At 42.2% G+C, this 14404-nt stretch overlaps 1 protein-coding gene across 2 annotated transcripts in view; it reads right to left on the bottom strand.

The window, feature by feature from the left end:
- LOC110982237 (ATP-dependent RNA helicase DDX55-like) overlaps positions 1–12216 on the bottom strand; it is a 31127-nt gene extending 18911 nt beyond the window's left edge. Inside the window, exons 1-14 of one of the 2 annotated variants that reach the window (XM_087141129.1) lie at positions 12067–12216; positions 9845–9895; positions 9272–9358; positions 7800–7954; positions 6363–6512; positions 5800–5947; positions 5289–5330; positions 4888–4944; positions 4151–4308; positions 3884–3976; positions 3211–3325; positions 2060–2145; positions 1743–1831; positions 109–242 (exon numbers count right to left, since the gene is read on the bottom strand). In XM_087141129.1, the coding sequence (XP_086997255.1) occupies positions 109–242; positions 1743–1831; positions 2060–2145; positions 3211–3325; positions 3884–3976; positions 4151–4308; positions 4888–4944; positions 5289–5330; positions 5800–5947; positions 6363–6512; positions 7800–7954; positions 9272–9358; positions 9845–9895; positions 12067–12162 (1461 nt within the window). In that variant the 5' untranslated portion in view covers positions 12163–12216. The remainder of the gene's footprint in view (positions 1–108; positions 243–1742; positions 1832–2059; positions 2146–3210; positions 3326–3883; positions 3977–4150; positions 4309–4887; positions 4945–5288; positions 5331–5799; positions 5948–6362; positions 6513–7799; positions 7955–9271; positions 9359–9844; positions 9896–12066) is intronic. The other variant, XM_087141128.1, reaches the window with a different exon arrangement.
- Between the last annotated feature and the right edge of the window lie 2188 nt (positions 12217–14404).

Below are 14404 nucleotides of genomic sequence, written 5' to 3'. Positions count from 1 at the left end.
TGCGAGAAAGGCAGCGAAAGGTAATGAGGGAAAAATAGGAAAAGCTGCCCATGAAGATCGACCAAAATGCAGTAACACAGTCGGGCATTCAAAAGAGATGTACTGTACATCTTGCCTGTAGGGGATGGCACTGTAGTCAACGTCTAGTGTCTGGAAGTCGGGGAAAGTCTTGCCCTTGAGTTCCGGCATCTTGGGCATGCGCAGTAGGGCAAAGCCCCTGGCCAACCGAGCAAAGTCGAGATCTATGTATGAAATATGCACACAGGAAGCTTGAAGAGTCTTTATGCTGTAGAAAAAGGCTTTGTGTACGCCCCTTGCTTCAGGCTTTACATGTTAACATTTTTTGTTCTCTGTTGAACAGCTATGGAAAAACTTCTGGGAGGACAAAATCCTCTGTCTGTTTTAACATTTTTCTTTTGGCCAGGGGGTTGTCCAGTTAAACCTCACTCATCTGACTCCAAACTTTGCGTACGGCAAAAATCACTACTCAAGCGGACAGAAACAGATGAACCCAAAAAGAAATTCCATACCAATTTTGGAAGGAAAAACTTTGGAACCTCAAATTTCAAGTTGGCATCTTACGGTTACATTTTCTAACAGAGAATACAATGGACGGTGGAACTGGATTGCTGCACGCGCTGTCAGAGTTGGAGAGATTCCTCAAAACTGCCTGAAGACTTGAGCTTAAACTTATAACATTTCATCACATCTGTGTGAGGTCTCAGGAATGATCAAAAGCGAAGTTAAACCCAGCCTCAAATAGCATGTACATATAATACCAAAGAGGAAGAGGACACAGAAGGAGTTGGCAACTCAGGCACTTCAAAGTGTGCAATGATGGTCGCCACTGAGTCAGACAAATAATAAAAACATTCCAAAAATGCCTGATTACTGCCTCCACCTTAGCCGGACAAACGGGGCCAGTAATATCCTAGCAATACATATAATGTTTGCAATTAAACACAAATTATCGCTGTGACTAGGAAATATAGAGAGAAAAATCCCTGATATTAGACCTACTTTTGCCATCGTATATAAACTTTTTAAATTTTGACACACTGTTCCATTATCCATGCAAAGTTTGTAATTTTATTCTCCTCCCTCCAATACATCAGTGTTCAAAGACTTGGTACGAATTTGGCTAAGACTGGCCAACAAAATGTTCATTACTACTGGAAAGCTTAGTTCAATAAGAACAAAACGCGCTATTTTATCACAGGGAGTGATCATGAAATCTCATAAAATATGCTTTTGTAAAAATGCCAGAATAAAAATGATTCAACCAAAGCACATAATATTGTAAACAATGTGGCTATTTATTCCCAAAATTACTACAGAAGAAAGAGCTCATTAAGGGCAATGACTGCACATATAGATTTAGGGCACACAGCATAATGCAAGCAACTGTGCAAGCATTGAATTTGATGTTGTCATGAGATCATACCAAGCACCAACAAAGGCATGAATATTCAGTTTCCTATACCTCAGTACACAAAGTTTTAAGGATGCAGATCACCAATGACAAATTGTGTGTAGCAAAATGACAAAATAACAGATGGTGCGTAGCAAGCTTTCGCTGCGCTCTGGCTATGGACATACCAGGCATGCCAGAAAGCGGTAATTGGCCAAACGTTACAGCCCGGGCAGTTCAAACTCCTTCTGTGTCCTTCCTCTATGGTCATATCAAGGATGAACAACTCAAAAACCAAAATCTTAGGGGAGCGCCAGGAGAAATGATGTACCTTTTAACCTGAAGATTAAACTGCATTCGTGTTTGGAATAGGCCTGCACAAATGACACAAATGCCCGGGTCCCTCCTTCAAACATTGCCCTGTGTGACACAAAACAGAGATTAAGAATATTACGACGAAAAAAAAACTTCATCAAAATTTCAGGGGCCTGAAAAGCTATTAAAACAAATGAATGGATTTTTTGTTCGTAACTACAAAAAGCAAGACTTAGGTTACATGGCTCAGCTCAGACTCGGCAATGCCGACTTGGACAAGCAGTCTGAGGTTTTGAATGTAGTGCAATTCTCATTCAACTGTGACATCCTTACCTATCCTTCTGTGCTATCTTTCTCAGCCTCGGCAGGACGTCTATCTTCTCTACTTCCTCGTGAATGGGATATCTCTGAAGCGGAGTCTACAGACAACCAAATTCATGAAGTCATTACTGAGATCGTCATGGAAAACCAGCACAAGCTACCTTCCAATATCATATCTACTGCACATTCAACATTGCTCATGCAGTTATGAAAGGTTACTTTGGGTTGCCTATGAAAACTTAATTTCAGGCCAATAAAACTGTTTCAAAGTGTCTAGCAGGTTTAGTTCTTGCAGAATCCATTTCACACAAGCACAGCTTAGAGCCTGGTGGATCAAGAACCACAGCCAACATTAACTTGACTGGCACTGATGGAAGGTATGGTAGTTGATGACGGTTGGACAAGTCTACAATACCAGCGATTCAAATGCCGTGCCACACCAAGAGGATGGCATGGAGAAGCGGTTTTTTTGCGTTGCACTGTGGGAAAAGGGCTGACAAAAGTTCTTTGTGCCGGCAGAGCTGTGCACGGGGACCTTAAAATTGTTTTGGAGTTTTTCCTGAGTTGACGATTCAGAAGTGTACAGAGTATTGGTGTTAACTAACATTTAAAAAATGCTTTTAGAGAGGCACAGAATAACCCAATCAATCACAGCTTTCCTCAAATTGTCAACTGATATTTGCTTAAATGCAAATTGCTGCAAGTCAGACATTTGTTTAAACCTCTCCATGACAAACTCTTCGTGGAGCACAGTATTATGAATCGTCTGTATTCCAGTGCAGCCTACCAAGATTGGCTATGTGGCTGGTTGTCAGTAGGCTGTGCATATCGTAATGTTCAGGTAGAAGCCAGGAGTATGAGTTGCATGATGACCTTTTGGACTGGCAACATTCACACACTGCAATCTTCATGTAAACGCGCAAGCTACAGAGCTGGTCAGCCAACTGTTCCCTGGTCAGACACGCTATCTGCTCTGAGCGTGAACAAGTGAGGGCGCGCGCGCATTCATGTAGCAAAATCGGTGCCTGGCACAGGATGTACTACGTAAATAGTACTGATTTCTGTCGGACGGTAGAGTCTTCGTGCATGCATGAGCCCAGATGAAAGATTTCTGCCAACTGTAGAGGGTGCACTTCACCTTGGAGGGGGGAGGTGAGATTTACCTTTTGATTAAGCTGAATGAAGTCCACGTAGGCATCTTCCGTGGGCAGCAGAAAGACCAGAGCGTTACCGGTATTACCTATCCTGGCTGTCCTTCCACAGCGGTGGACAAAGGCACTGATGTCAACATTTTCAACAGGAGTCAAAAGATACATGTAGGTATTTTACTTCACCATCTTCATTTTTTCATCAGAAAAAACAAATATGCCATATTTTTTATCAGCAAAAACTTACATACCATAGCTGTATGTTCCAGTGGAGGTATTTAGAGACGTTTGTCTTTTTCATCAGCGGCTCTGAGTGCTGTTTACAGTTTCGGTTTGCTCCCATGAGATTGCTTTACATGAGAAATGTATTCTGGGAAACTGTTCTGTTAAATGTTCTTGTAAAAATGCATTCTGATCTACTTGGAGACAGCCCAGGAGTACAAAGGGCATTTGTTACGCATGCGTGTACTCATGATAGAGCAGTCCATTCTATTTGGACAAACATGTCAGGAACGCAGCTTTTTCAGACGGCAATCAACAGCTGTTGGTGGAAGTTTGCATCTGGGAGATCGGTCTGATGCAAAATTTCATTGACAGCCACTCACTGCGGCACCTGCTGCTACGCCTGATTAAAAAACTGGACAGCTGGCCGCAGAAATAATTTATATACCAACTTTGAACTATGTACCTTGCATTACTTGGTGGGTCATACTGCAGCACCCAATGGACCTCAGGAATGTCAACTCCTCTGGCCATGACGTCGGTACAAACAAGCACACCACTGGGAAAGAGATGGGAAAATCAGTACAAAGATTAACAATCGGTTTCCACATTACTTATATTATGCTTGACGGTCAAAATACAACCAACCTATCAATATTGACAACTTTGCATCACAGTGCTACGATGAATTTGCATCACTTTGCTATGACAATCGGGCACATCATCTTCCCACCTGTTGAGCTTCCTGAACTCCGAGAAGACAGCATTCCGCCTCCGCTTCATCTTCCCATGCAGGGAGAGCACCGTCGTCTTCTTCAGGATCTCTCTCAGCGCCTTGGAGAAGTAGTCCACACAGTGACAGGTGCTGAAGAAAATCATGTGCTTCTCCTCCTGCGAGAACCAATCAAGAAATGCAGTGGACATCTAAACGTTGGCGAGACGACTTGTAAGACAGTTGGCACAACACTACCATGAATTGAATAGGGCGAACTTTGAACTTTTAAGGAGAGATTACGCATGAAAGTAAGTAATCTATATTCTGACAAAATACCAGCTTCCTTATTTTGTCTCAAAGACTGATTGATGCCACTGTGGTGGCCTTTCCGAGGAAATTTCATAAGGATACCACAAGCTTATCCAAAATCCACTCAGCGATAACCAAAGGTTTTTACAGTAGTGGAACTCGAACAATATCAGATCCTTCAAAAATCCACTGGTAGGTTTCTAACAGATAGAGGAAGGTGGAACCACACCACTGTGCATTAAAGATAGGACTTTATTCCTGACAAAATAGGTGGAGATATGGTGCCAAGAACACTGTAGGATTTGGGTAGCCTTTTATCATGCATACAACTTGTCTGAATAAATCCTCAATATTGAGAACCAAATTCACTCCATTATGCTGACAACATTTCATTGACTCTCTGCTGCTTCTCTCTTTGGCCTCATGAGTCACACAAGAAAACTTACCCTGTGTTTCCGTAGGAACGCTATCAACAAATTGAATTTCTCGTCGCTCTCACATATCTGCAATGACGGAAAGGCACACTGATAAAACACAAGGCAAATGAGCACTCCATGCTTTCAATTCATTACCCATTGCCCAAATGATTTTCAATTTGGGAGGGGGGTTGCATGCCTTCATTCCAGATTGCATGTAGGATTATTATCCAGATAACGGCTTGCGCAGTTTCTCCTTTTCAAACAGAACCAAGAACTGGCCATTTGACAAAGAAAATGTTTTCACTCCATCAAAGTCATCAAGAAATTCAACTTGAAATAATTTTGCCATTTTGCAAAAAGGAATCAATCTCAATCTATACCTCACAGATGCCAAGAGACATCTAGTTTTGACAGAACACGGCACTTACCAGATAGTAATTTTTCAATGTCATGGGTGTTTTTTGTATGACCTACAAAAAATAAAAAACAGCTGTTAGTTCCAGCATTAAATTGAGAGCAAAAAGTAGTATCCTCAACTTGAGTGAGTTCTCTATGGGCTAAGTTTTCATATCTGAAATTTTACATGAAGAGATTTAAGAATCACATTACGAATTTCACGATCTTTAATCCTACCCGTTCTGAATCCAACAAGCATATGCATGATTTCAATGGTCCCAAGGGGTTAGGGTTAATCCACTAGTACTACCTGGCCCACCTAGTCAAAATTCAAACTGTGATAACAGAGTCAGAGTAGACTGGTGCCTGGATGTAGTGTTTCAAACAAGTGCATGCAAAAGTGTTGGAAACAAGACCTGATATAAACGCAGCCACATGTATTGAGGAATTTCATTTAAGACTTTTCAAAGCAAAATTTCACTGCCTTACTTACAAAGGCTTAACAATCTCAGGGAGTCTCAAAGAGATGCGTATCTGACTCACATTGGCCGATGTCTTTTTCTCCTTCACTGTGATGCGCACTGGATTTCTCAGACCAGCCCGGATCAACGCTTCAACCTCATCAGTCTGCGTTGCCGAGAAAAGACCTGTCCGTCGCTGCTTGGGTAGGTAGCTCAGAATCATATTAATACTGAACGAAAAAGTAAATTTCAAAATATGGACAAACTAAAGCCTCCTTTCCAACTCAAAACATGGAACACACAGACAGTGGGGCTCAACCCACACAGACAATCAATACTTAAGTTCTTGAGCAAGCCACTTTACCAGAAGCAGAGTTAAATGTGTCCTTGTTCACCTGCTACTGAGGGTTTTGCATGGCTGCCATCTTCAAGGCAAGTGTTTGTGTTCCACAAGATATACACACAGGAGGTTTCCTAGTTGAGCAATTGCACTGCCCCGAAAGATGGCTACCATGCAAAGCCTGTACTACCAATAAAGGAACTTGCGGAGAACGCTGTGACACTGAGTAAAAGTACTTGTTTAAAATGCTTGTGACATATTCAACTACACAGGGGTGGGGAAAATGATCAGACACATTCACACACCTTGTTTTAAAGCCCATGTCCAGAAGCCTATCAGCCTCATCCAGTACAAGAACCTCCAGGGATCTGACCATTGCTGGAAGATTCAGCCCAAAGTCCTTGCGCTGGAAGAGATCCTCTAAGCGACCGGGGGTAGCGACAATAATGTTGGCCCTATGGTGGAAAGAGAAAAAAACACAATAACTAAGATGGAAAGACATGCACGTACTCATAAAGTGCTTTCTGGTACTGAGACACTCTCGGTCCATTTTACATCATATAATCCTTGCTTATTGGGGCTAAAAACAACCCTACAAACCATCTTGATTCACTGGACAACCATCGGTGCAACCATTTCAGGTGATGTCGGTTTAATCAAGCACAATAACCCTTGATGCCTCTTGGGATGGACAGCTACGCAAGTGAGGGTAAAGTGACTCCCCCCAGCACAGCATTCAAACCTCCACTGTAAGAATCCCAAATCCTGTCTGTGGATACATACAAACTGTGCAGGGGTCCTGGAGGCAATCAAGAACCGAACTCCATGACGGGATTCACAGTAACCAAGCAAACTGACAATAACAGTGACAATGCTTACAGAGTGTTTCCATTATATCAACCACCTCATAGCACTGGTGTCTGTGCAAACTATAAATCAGCCACAAGATTCAGGAAAATTCTGGAGGATTGGGGAAGGTAGAACCCAGTCACTATCACTTTGTATGGCACTTGACACTCTTGTCAAAAACACTTTATAAAGTCAATGAAGAGGGCGAGGTTTTGGGGGCGGGGGGACAAGATAATATGGCTTAAGCCAGAATAGATTGACGACTGACAGAATTAAGGTAATCTTAAAATGACAACTCATCCACTGAGATCGGAATTCGATCTCCTATAGCAAAATCGAGTTCACGTGACCTCTGACCTTCGTCTTAGATGCCAAATTTTTGTGAGTTTTTTCCCGTCTTCTGGATTTGTTGTGTCATTTACTCTACAAATAAGTGTTTTACTGACAGACTGTGTCTGCCAGACTGTAACAGTGAAGAATGGACATTCTGCATATGACTTAGGTGAGCTTACCTACATTAATCACTGCACTTTTTTGACTGTTGGATTTTTCCCAGACTGCATAATTGAATACTTTTAGCATGCGTCTTGTACTGGTGTACATGTAAATTGCATTTTTTTAATCGTTCTCTGATGCAGACTCTGAAATTTCCGTTTTCAAATTATCAATTAATAAACAATACTTGACTCTCTTGACTTGCTCTCTTGTAAAGTTAAAATACACAGAAAGTGCCACTGGGATCCAGGAGAGTGGTGAAGCCGCAAGGATTTTTAAACACACTCCAAGCACAAATGCCTACGGAGTGACTGGACTGGAGCTGAATATGCCTCTTCAGACCAGGTGACCTTCTTTCAGAAACAGCCACGGTTTGGATAAAAAGTTCCCCATCTCACCCTTTGTCCTGTATCTGCTTGATGTCGTTGGCGAGGTTGCTGCCACCAATTACCAACTGCTGGGTTAACTGGGGCAGGAAGGTGGTAAAATCTGACAGGACTTCATCGATCTGTAGGGCCAACTCCCTGGTAGGGGTTAAAATGATTGCGCCAACCTGGACAAAAATAGTTACAAATCCAAATTACTAAACCCTACTCTTTCGAGTATCTAATTTAAGGTTGGGAATTTACGTTTAATTTGAAAAACGTTCAGACGCCCGGCGCAATGTACATACAGTACATGTTCGTTCTCAACTGGGTCCAGTACCTGTGGGGTGCATTCCACCAAATGGTTGTATTTTTCTGTGTGTGAGCTATTTTTTTTGTGAGCTATTATTTGGTGATCTCACGGGGATTTTACAACAAGACATGCCATAATCAGGAGGGATCATAGAAATATTTCGATAAATCCCAAATTTGGGACTGATAATTTCCAGTTCAGGGTATTTCTTTCATAAGCGGCGGAGGTTACATTCAGAGCTGAGCGCATAGTTTTACTACTATTTTGGAAGTATCTTTGGGGAAAGGCAAATAAAAATAATTTTTGTGGCTAACCCCCATAAAATTGAAACGAAAAATGATATTCTGGCCACAATCCTGAATTTCCAGTGAACTTTCTACGGGTGCGTATTTGGTGTAGTGCAACCCGTAGCGTGTGAACCAAACACGAAATCACAACCGTGACATCGCTAGTGTCACAACTACCAATGATCAATCAGAGAAATCAGTACTGCACATTCATAGTAACGTAATGCGTGTACACACTCGGTACGTCATAGGCGTGGGATGCGTATTCATGACTTCCATGTACCTCTACGATGCAATGCATGAAAGCATGTGCTGGTTTAGATCTTGTTAGCAGAACCAACGTCAAGTCATGGCGTTGTCGAGTCGCACCGGCCACACGTAGCACGTCATATGCGTGATCGCGCCGCAAAGGCGTTGCGGAACAGAAGTTTCAGACGATTTACCGCCGCCGCATTCATAGACTTCAGTATTACTTCTGCTGGGCTGGTGCCAAGGCCCGAACTATTCTTGGTTGTAGAAGGTTCTATTTTATTTTGTTTAAAAACCAGCAGCAGCTAGAGGGCGTGCATCACAATCAACTATTTCACCGCTTATTTCAGAATGTTGTTTTATTAGACCGCCAGACTACCCAGACGAGGGCTTTCGCTAGACCGCCGCGGTTTTTACTTGAATTTGGCTAGCGGACCAGCGTAAAGGTTGAACCCTGCTTTATGCTTTAAAGCCCTTCAGTTATATATAGGTACTGTTCTCTCTAGGACCCCTGGGAGAAAAGGCAATGAATAAATGTTCAGTTTCAGAGGTGGGAGGATAACTCTTCATAAATATTCTCGGGAAAAGATACGGTGGCCATCCTGGGGGAACCTTTGAACTTCAAGCTTTTAATCCCTGAAAAACTTTTCAGTCACCTCTCTTTTCTTTAGCAGTGTTTCTCTCCTCAGTAGGATCTCCAAGATGGGAATGACAAATGCCAATGTCTTGCCACTCCCAGTCACCTGTGACAAAAATGTTTGAGAATGTAATTTTCTTGAAGTTGTCAGCAGCGACAACTGAAAGACTGTTGCTTCCGAACGAAGTAATTTCTTTACTCTGTTGATATAAAATGTTAACAGTTTCCTGATGAACAAAGTACTTATTATAAAACTTTCTTTGTGATACCCACATCCTATCAATCTTGAAAATGCCAGTTAAACCCAGCAAATGCAGCGGTCGAGTGGCAGTGCAGTTAAGTATACTAGTGAGCAGGTCGGGGGGTCACACCCAACCCAAGAAAGCTTGTCAACTTTTTTGTAAGCCCTCGGCTAACATTGAGTATACAGTGTTTCCAAATATACGTCAGTTAATGGCAAAACAAACAATATGAAATTTAAAATCTGATGGCATCTGACACAGACATTGACTTTAACAAAACCGCAGATGGGTCAGTCTTAAGTGGGTCAGTCTGAAGTGGGTCAGGGACTCTGTGAAGTGAATGTACTCACTGCTTCTGCTGCAACATCCTTATTGTTCATGAAGAGAGGAATCGCAGCTGCCTGAAACCAAAACAATTTCAAACCCTGTAAAAGTGTAGTCGAGCCTGCTGTCTGAATCTTAATGTTACATTTAATACGCTTCTTTTGTAATGCAACCCTATGACAATGTTGACCGAATTTGTAAAAAATGGGATGGCCAAGTCCCTTCAATAAAGGGGGTTCTCAAAATCTTGCCCCAAGTCAGATGCTGCTACATGCAAAGACATGTTTACAGACTGCATGATCAATTTCATAGAAAGAGTTCCCTACACAGACATCACTTGGCACCCTGCGCACAAGTCCTATGAGACTGGTCTGAAAAATTCTACGTGTTTTCTGAGTAAATACTTTAATATTTTCACTGCTAAATTTGACTTTTTAGGACATGTTGTTACTTTCTGATGGCTTAAACGACTGTACAGGAAAATAAGTGATATCCGTATATGGGACTCTTACCAATTTCATGATTAGGCCTAGAGACTAAAGTTTCTAGACATAAAAATTACATGTATGTTACATTTTATCTTCTACATAAATTCCAATTTAATTGCACTGCAGCACAGGTACATGTATGTACATGAGGCAGGCTACTGGCAGTGACTGGGCTAGTGTGGTGAGTTACTGAGTTGATCCGGGGAATCGGATTGGCATGGTGGTACATGTACTTTCCTCATATGCAGCAAGGTATGAGACGGAGAGAACCCCCCTGCTTTCTGTTGGTCATTGTCTGGCAGGAATCTGGGGAATGCCTTTCAGACATCTTGGGGGATGTGTTAAGTAACAATAGTCTGGAATGTGTATAGGGATTGGACATGTTGGGGGGGTACCCCTCGGTCTCATTTCTTGCTGGGTATAACTTTCCTTGCCTTCCACCTCTGCGGTCCGGGTTTGATTCCCAGCTAAGTCCAGATGCGGATTGGGGTTTCAGTCCCTACTCGATTCTGCGGGTTCTACCCAGAATATTCCTCTGGGGTTTTCCTCCCACCTCTAAAGACTGTAACTGCTTTTCATTTCAATGTGCATGAGTCTTCAAATATATGAAGTTAGCGCATCTCTCGGAAGAAGAAGAGCATGGATCAGATCACACTTCCACCAACCTGACCATGTACTGTAAAGTTAGTGTTACTCAAAACACGACATGCATGAACGTGATAAGAAAAAAACAATGTGAAGTTAGTTCATCATCCAACATTCAATGTCGAACAAGTAAAGGTTTGATATTCCAACGCTCAATAATTAACCTTTTCACTTTCAGATAAAGAGACACACGCACATAAAAACCCTGTGCCACCACCTGCAGCCCATTTACATTGTACAAGCCATTTCACAATGACGTACACACACACACACACAACTCTCTTCCACAGGTGCAACCCTGAACATGGGGTTTTTCGGGGTCAAATAAGCCCAGAAATAAGCCTTATAGTAGAAAGCCATTGTGGGAAGGAAAAGGGGGCGATGTTTGCTCCCTTTTCCTTCTCACAATGCCTGTCTACCTTTGTGCACAATCACCCAGCGGTAATAAGGCTTACGTAGGCGACAATATTTTCGGCAATATAATTATTTGTGGGAATAATTGCGCTCTGCATACGTTGTACCATACAAAACTGGTACCCCGTCACATCTTGCATGACAGACGAACAACGAACCGGTGAAATTAAATTTGAATAACATTAGTATGCATGTGTGTACCATGCTCCACATGCATACTAGCAAAGTGCTCACGCAACTTATACTAAGCACTACTGTGACAACATGAATTATGTATCTACGGAACCTGTCTAGTGCCTTGATTTCTGACGCACGAAACGCTGCCTTCGTTTTTCAAAATGGCGCCGCCCGTGGTCAGCATTTAATAATACAGGCCAGGTTTTCAAGGCGCCATACATCAGAAAATTTACAATTTTGGAAAGCTTTAGGGGGCTGGTATTAAAGTCCAAACTTTGAGAACTAAGCCGGTGTAAGTAAAATTGTCGAGTCATGCTTATTTCGGAAGATATTAGGATTCAAAGTTTGTGATATTCCTGCAGTTTGGATTTCAGGCATTTAAGACATGCCTAGCCTTGAAGTAGGGCTGTGGTGGCGACGGATAAGAGACAGATTGTAAGCTATCTCCGACGACCTGGCTTATTACTTAGGCCTAGTAGTTGAATTCCAGTTTCTCAGCAGTCAGATATTGAGAAACCTGTTACCTGTACAGGTGTCATGTGATCAAAGCCCATCTGCTGAAGAGATTTATGAGTTGTTTTGCTGAGAGAAACGGGAAGACTTTCCCAGTGGCCTTCCATCGTCGCAACGGGTCGCGACACAAATACACGTGCATCATCAGTAGTTCCAGCATGCAGCAGACCCCAGCTAGCACTGTATTTAAAAATGGAAGACGTCTGGAGACTACGTGAGAAACGGGAACCGACTCGAAACGCACACAAAGAAGGCCCTCTTGCGACTGAAGTGCGCTCAGCTACCAGGGTTAATGGACCAGCTTAGATCAGAAGGCAGTACCTGTTAGTGTGATGAAGTTAGAGCATTTTCTGAAGATAAGAAGTGACAAATTCCGGAGAATTTGAGAAAAAATGGCACCGATGTTTATGCCCGCTCATACTTTTTACTGCCATGCCAATTCATGTGCAGTAATTGAATGAATTTGTGAAGTAAACATATCGTTGTCCTGAGTGTACCTGGTTGATGCTGCAAGCAGAAAATTTTGCTAATACATTATGTACATGCAGTAGGCTGGATTTTGGTAGTTCAATGGTGTCGAAATATTGAACACAAAAGTGGATCACAGTGGGGTCTATCCGGAACCAGGAATCATGTACATGTTGCCCATCAAGATTGTGGGTTTTGGGAAATTGGGGATTTCGTTTTGAAAACATTAATTGCCCAACTTTTTTCATCCATAAAGAATCCCCCCCAGAAAAATGACGTCTCTCTTCCCCTCGCCTGCCTGATACGCCACTGTCTATAAGGCAGGCCATGACTACCCATCACTCGTCTACAGTGTCTCATCTTGTCACATGTCCATCTGATCTGTGTACGAGCAAGAATAATTTCGGCCGAGCAGTTTTTGCTTGTAGAAAACCTCCGCATTTTTTCTTGTACATGAATCTCCGAACCTATTGAATAAATCTGAGTATTTCTTTCCATAATAATGGGTAGAGTGAACATAATGGACCAAGATACATGGACAACCGAGGGGCGCATCAGTTAGGAACATTTTATTTGGAGCAGTTAAATGAAACTATAACCCTACCGTTAACCTTAACTGGGATAGGATAAACAGTCATTTCAATCCTAGAGAAAGCCCTCATATCTAGGATTGAAACGTGTCTATCCTATCCAAGTTAAGGTTAAAGGTCCTGACTTTTCTCAGTTTTTTCGCTATCCAGTTCGCAAGTGACTTCGTCACAAAGGCAGACCGCCACGATTTGCACGATAGCTGAAGTTGCGCCTTAACTTCTGGTTCAACGTTCCACGTAAACCCTATATGCTGTTCACGTGTGCAGTGGGCTTGTTATAAACTACAGTGACGTCACACTTAAGAACTGGATCCACGATTGTAACAGTCCTGCGTGCAGATAATGACCTTTGATGATTATTTACAAACATATAGGAAATAAACTGACTTGGATAAAAAAAAATCAGTTATAAATCCCTATAAATCTGTCCAAGATGGACTTGGAGATACTTCTATGACAACTAGGGTAACATACCCAGACATCCCCCTCCATGTATTAGTTACATGTACATTGCACAGGTGCTTAAAATCTTAATGGTTCTGTCTTTTACCGGAAAAAGCAAAGTTTACAACCATGTCGGTGCTGGAGTGTATACGTTATACATGTGAATTCAAATTTTGAATGCCTAAATCAAGCAGTGACAGAGCTTAAACATACATCACGGGTCTCGTTGAATAATGCATAATTATGGTTCAACCAAAGGCAAACAGGAAGACTCAGCAGGCCCGTTTGTTTCTTAGGAATCTGAATCTTGGAGAGTAGTCCACAGATTTGAAATGAAATCAACAGTCCTTTAGTACTACCCAAGTTTAAGCGCGTTTGACGCGGAGCATGCGCAATGATTTAGTCTAGTGAGTTGGATTAGTGTGTGGTCTTTGCGTGCACAAGTTTCCTCAATGCTAGTTTTTAATCATTCCTGAATCTTCTCATACTTTTCAAACACCCTGGGGTGTTTGGGTTAACAGTAAATGAGTATCTATTGACATACCGTGACTATTCCGTGTATATTCTTTTGGAGCTGTTCGAGGAAAATAAGACCTGCTTGTTAAAACGAGCCAGTTCGCCATTCCAACAGCACATGGCCAAAATGAAGCTCCTCCGGACCAGCTACAGTCCATCCTATCAGCACAGCCACATGCCGACTTGCGCACAGGATTTGTTCCTGAATGACCTTGGTTTTTTTAAATGAACTGGCTTATTATGTGGAAATGGCCCTTTTGGCCCATTTGTGTACAGTACTGTACCTGTCACATATTACGTTATTTGGGCAAAAATACAAATAACAAGGACA

Source organism: Acanthaster planci, linkage group LG09 (assembly GCF_054643075.1).
Source record: "Acanthaster planci isolate LZ-2023a linkage group LG09, COTS_SCS, whole genome shotgun sequence".
NCBI lineage: Eukaryota > Metazoa > Echinodermata > Asteroidea > Valvatida > Acanthasteridae > Acanthaster > Acanthaster planci.
This window is presented reverse-complemented; position numbering and strand designations above follow the sequence as displayed.